At 36.2% G+C, this 5,146-nt stretch overlaps 1 protein-coding gene across 1 annotated transcript; it reads left to right on the top strand.

Moving 5' to 3' along the window:
• The first annotated feature begins 1,736 nt into the window (after window positions 1–1,736).
• Window positions 1,737–4,677, top strand: LOC114295360 (6,7,8-trihydroxycoumarin synthase). The gene is made up of 3 exons (XM_028239590.2): window positions 1,737–2,395; window positions 2,657–3,042; window positions 3,741–4,677. Exons 1-3 carry the CDS (start codon window positions 1,897–1,899, stop codon window positions 4,347–4,349), a joined length of 1,494 nt encoding a protein of 497 aa, XP_028095391.1. The 5' UTR covers window positions 1,737–1,896; the 3' UTR covers window positions 4,350–4,677.
• Window positions 4,678–5,146: the final 469 nt, after the last annotated feature.

Raw genomic sequence — 5,146 nt, 5'->3', positions numbered from 1 at the left:
TGGTCAAAAATATTGGGTGAAAAAAAAAGAAAAGGGAGGTGGTGGAAATAAAAAATAAAATAAATGAGGAAGTCTGAGAGAGAGGTGCCGAGAGAGTGAGAGAGCTCTGTGAGAGAGAGAGCTGGGTTTGGTCTTCTTCTTGTCCATCACCTTCGCTGCGAACACTGCTGCTCCGTTGATGGCACCGCACTTGAGCGCAGCCAAGTAGACCGAGCCGATGTCACCAGAGCCAAGGCGGTGGATGAATCGGAGGTCCGGGAGGGAGATTTGGCCCGAGGAGGAGGCGGATCTGGCGCGGCGGAGTGCGTCTCAGCAGGGATTGCCGGAGGGAGTGTGGGGCTTTGCAGCTGCGGCGGCGATGGCGGGGCCGAGGTGGCTGACGGAGGAGGTTGAGGGAGTTGAAGAAGACGGCGAAGAAGAGATGGCAGTGGCTGAAGCTGCGGCCATGGACGCTGCGGCAAGGATCCCTGATTTCTTCATGTTGTTTGGTAGCCGAGAATTATGATGCCAGAAATATAGGGAAGGGGGATTGAAGAGTGGTGTTCCAGAGGAGAGTACGGCCGCCCACAGCGAAGGTGATAGAGGCTGCCATCCGTGAGGAGTAAAGGGATGTGTAAAAAAAAAATTCCAGCGGGCAGCGAAGGCAAGGTTGCCGGCCGGCTGCCCGCCGGTGAGAAGAAAATACAAGCCTAAATCTTATAGCTTTGATACCATGTTAATTTTGATGTATGGAAAAATAGAGAGAATGAAATATGTATTGATGATTGATATTATTGATTGATTGTGTTGTTATGTATTACAACTCCTATATATAGAAGAAAATGTGGTAGTAGGTGTAGTGTAGTGGAAGTGGTAGGTGGAGTGGGTGGTAGTGGAGATGGTAGGTGGAGTGGGTGGTAGTGGTAATTTACATTTACACAATTTACATTAACAAACATCATATCTAATATAATTATTCATACCCTGACCATAAAAAAAAATTAAATCCCATATTTGCATACTATTTAACCTTGCATATATGCACGTTTTAATAATTATTTGAATTCAACTGGTTAACAAAATTCAATTGTAAATGATTTTGCGGTTTTTAATAAATATTTGAATTTAATCACTAAGAAAATGTAAATTTATTTCTTATGTTTTTATTTCTTTGTTTATAAAGCGACGGGCAGGCCAGATAGAATTCTTGACTCTTTTCTGGGCCTTATGAACATAAACACTTCAAAGTTTAACCTTTTATTTATTTATTTTTTTAACATAAAATGTTTAAGCTATTCACGTAATATATATTTATATATTAAAAATACTAAGCCTAACTTAATTTGAAATTCCCTTTCATTCCATCAATTCGCTTTGACTGTATAATACGACGGATGAGTTTACGGTGAGAGCTTGTGCATTATAAAAAAAAATATGACAGTGACTTAATTAATAAAATAACATATATTACATATACAACAAAATTTTTAATTTAAAGATGAAAAACTAATCATACGTTATAATATCTTATCTTCTCCGTCAATCAAAATAACATAAAATATCCATATTCTCGAAATATCCTACGGTCATGTTTGATTCAAAAGACTAATAGTGAAGTATTAATAATCTTATTAAATTAGTGTAGGATTCACTATCCAATTGGATTAATATCCATTGGATTAATAATCCCACCCCTACCCCATTACTAATAATCCTACAAATTTATTGGATTAATTATCCATTGGATTAATAATCCTAAACCAAAATGTTAAAACTTAATTGGGCCCACGAATTAATAATCCTAATTCCATCCTCTAATCCACCCAATCAAACATGCCCTATTATCACTCGTATAAAGAGACCACCGTCTCTTACTTCTATTATACAAAATAACTCTAGTTTTTGGCAATAACAATTATGATGTTGCTTCTTATCCTTGTAGCTCTTCCCATTTTCCTCTTCTTCTTTGTTCTTCACAAAAACAGAGGAAATGGACAAGTCCTCCTTCCACCAGGCCCTCCTGGACTTCCCTTCATTGGAAACTTACACCAGCTCGACAACTCTGCCCCTCACCGCTACTTCTGGCAACTCTCCAAGAAATACGGTCCTCTCATGTCCTTACGACTCGGCTCTGTTCCAACCCTTGTGGTTTCTTCAGCAAAAATGGCGAAAGAGGTTATGAAGACCCATGATCTTGAGTTTTCTAGCAGGCCTTCCATGGTTGGCTCGCAAAAACTCTCTTACAATGGCTTGGACTTGGCTTTTGCACCATACAATGACTATTGGAGGCAAATGAGAAAGGTTTGTGTTCTTCAGCTCTTCAACACCAAAAGGGTTCAATCTTTTCATTCAGTTCGCGAAGAAGAAGTGCATCGAATGATTGAGAAAATATCTAAATTAGCTTCTGAGGATAACGGTATTGCTTTTTTTTTTTCTTTTTTTTCTTCCTCTTGGAATAATTGGTGATCTAACATGATATGAGAGCTCTTAGTTTAAGTTTTGGCTATGTTCAAGTCTTATCACCCATGTTTTCTCTATCATTATTTATCTATTTGTGCATCTTATTCTCTTCACATGTGAAACAGGATTGTACGTGAGAGTGTTATCTTAATATGCATTAATTATTGGGCCCATTTCTTAATAACTGAAGTTTTGGGGACAATTGGTGATCTAACAGGTATTAACTTGAGTGAGATGCTCATGGCTCTCACAAGCACCACAATCTGCAGGGTTGCTTTTGGGAAGAGGTATGAGGATGAAGGTCATGAAAGAAGTAGATTTCACAGCCTACTCAACGAAGGTCAAGCCATGATTGCGAGCTTCTTCATTTCAGATTATTTTCCTTTGATGGGTTGGGTTGATAGACTTTCTGGACTCTATGGCCGCCTTGAGAAAAATTTCAAGGAGTTTGATAAGTTCTACCAAGAAATCATCGATGATCATCTTGATCCAAAAAGACGAAAATCTAATCAAGAAGACATCACAGACGTCTTGCTGAAATTGCAAAACAATCGGTCGTTAGCTATTGATATTACTTTTGACCATATTAAAGCAGTCCTTATGGTAATCTTTTTGAATTTTCAATGACTAATTTTATATATGACATCACGACCCACTAAACCATAGGGGAAACTACAAGTGTATTTTTTCAAAAAAAAAAGTTTAAAATTAATGGTAAATCATACAAATTTTAATAATTAAACTCTTAAAATTTTTCATTAATTAGTAAATATTTTGTGAATGTGGCATGAAGTGTAATTTTCCATAAAATATAAGGAGATAGAGAATATAGCATGAAAGGAAATGATTGATCTTGATTCTTTACGTACGCTTATCATTTTTTGGTCAAGAATTCTTTATTTCTAAATTTTTATGTCCTGTTGTTCCAAACAACTATAGCCATTGGATCATTTCACACCCCAAGATTTGTTTTCATAACAATACAACAATAATTTAAGATTTTTGAGATAAAAACTAAACATTTAGTGATGTATTGGGGACCAAAATTTTTGTTTCAAAAAAAAAAAAATTGTACCAAATTACTTTGCCGTATTTATTAGCGATATTTTAAAAATTTTGTCGCTAAGTCTTTCGCAACAACAGGAATTGGTTCTATAATATTTTTTGCATCAAAATTTTCACTTCTAAGAATAAAAAAATTTAATTCCTAAAACTCTTATTTGTTAGTGAGATTTGGGGACAAATAATCCCTAGCCTTTTTTCAACCTTATGTTAACGTTGTCTGTTTTATTTTGTTGTAGAACATATTTTTTGGTGGCACAGACACAAGTGCAGCTACATTAGTTTGGGCAATGACAGCGCTAATGCAGAACACTAAAGCGATGAAAAGAGTGCAAGAGGAAGTCAGAAATTTGGTTGGAGAAAAAGGCAGTGTAGATGAAGATGATCTTCAAAACCTTCCATACCTCAAGGCAGTAGTAAAAGAAACAATGAGATTGCACCCTGCAGTTCCACTACTAGTGCCACGAGAAACAACTCAAACATGTAAGATAGATGGGTATGAAATTCCACCCAAAACCTTAGTCTATGTGAATGCATGGGCCATTGGAAGGGACCCTGAAGCTTGGGACAACCCACAAGAGTTCTTACCTGAGAGATTTATAGGGAGCACAATTGACTTCAAAGGTCAAGATTTTGAGCTTGTTCCCTTTGGTGCTGGTCGAAGAGGTTGTCCTGGGCTCTACATGGGTGCTGTTCAAGTGGAACTTACACTTGCTAATCTTCTTGGTGCATTTGATTGGGAATTACCCGTTGGGATGAAGAAGGAAGATTTAGACACCGAGGTCATACCCGGTGTAACAATGCACAAGAAAACTGCCCTTTGCCTTGTAGCTAGAAACTATAATTAGTAGGTAATGGATTCTTTTCTCAAAATCTTCAATTTTTTTTTCCTAATGCACTCTCAGTTATATGATCGTATCTTGAACTTTTTGGATTTCAAGATTCCCATCATATCATATTGTTGGAAGTATATTGAGAAAAAAGAAACTGAAATTTTGGAAACAAAGGATCCCTGTATTAGAAAATCCTAAAACAAACTTTGACAAGAAAAATGTCCTTTGCCTTGTACCTAGAAACTATTAGTGGGCACAGCACCATCTGTCATAAAATTTCTGTCTTTTCATTTTTAATGTACTCTTAATTGTTGGATTGTATCATATTTTGAAATTTGTACCATATTTCGTGTGCTGAGACTGTGTTGGGAATGGAAGGACAAGAATTTTAGAAGCAGAATGGACACTTTAATTAGGTTGGTGAATAAGCCTTCGATATTAAATGAAATGCAGTAGGATCAATGTGTGCTTGAATGATCACCGTGTCCTTATAGATTTCAATTGCATAATAAATAATCTATTCTTTTTTCTTTTTGTTTTTTTGGTAGGTGAATCATATATTTTATATAAAAAAATTAAATGTTATAATCAAGGATGTAATTAGGAGAAGAGTATGGGGCCATGACCCCCCTCCATCTATGAAATATACTATTTGCTTCAACAAAAATTATGTACCTCACTTTTCTCCCACCTTGCATTCTCTTTTTATTTTGCACAAAAAAACTTCTTCATCCAATACCAAATTACTTCCATAGTTTTTGATTTGTTTATTTATTTTGTGTGTGTATATATAACTTGCGGGAGATGTTACA

Source organism: Camellia sinensis, chromosome 3, assembly GCF_055761805.1.
Source record: "Camellia sinensis isolate YWXY chromosome 3, ASM5576180v1, whole genome shotgun sequence".
NCBI classification, from domain to species: Eukaryota; Viridiplantae; Streptophyta; class Magnoliopsida; order Ericales; family Theaceae; genus Camellia; species Camellia sinensis.
This window is presented reverse-complemented; position numbering and strand designations above follow the sequence as displayed.

Bases quoted from the DNA above. Each gene is read 5' to 3' on its own strand.
- LOC114295360 (XM_028239590.2), top strand. From the start codon at position 1,897: ATGATGTTGCTTCTTATCCTTGTAGCTCTTCCCATTTTCCTCTTCTTC. The intron at 2,396-2,656 runs GTATTGCTTTTT...GTGATCTAACAG, and splicing joins ATTAGCTTCTGAGGATAACG to GTATTAACTTGAGTGAGATG. The intron at 3,043-3,740 runs GTAATCTTTTTG...ATTTTGTTGTAG, and splicing joins ATATTAAAGCAGTCCTTATG to AACATATTTTTTGGTGGCAC.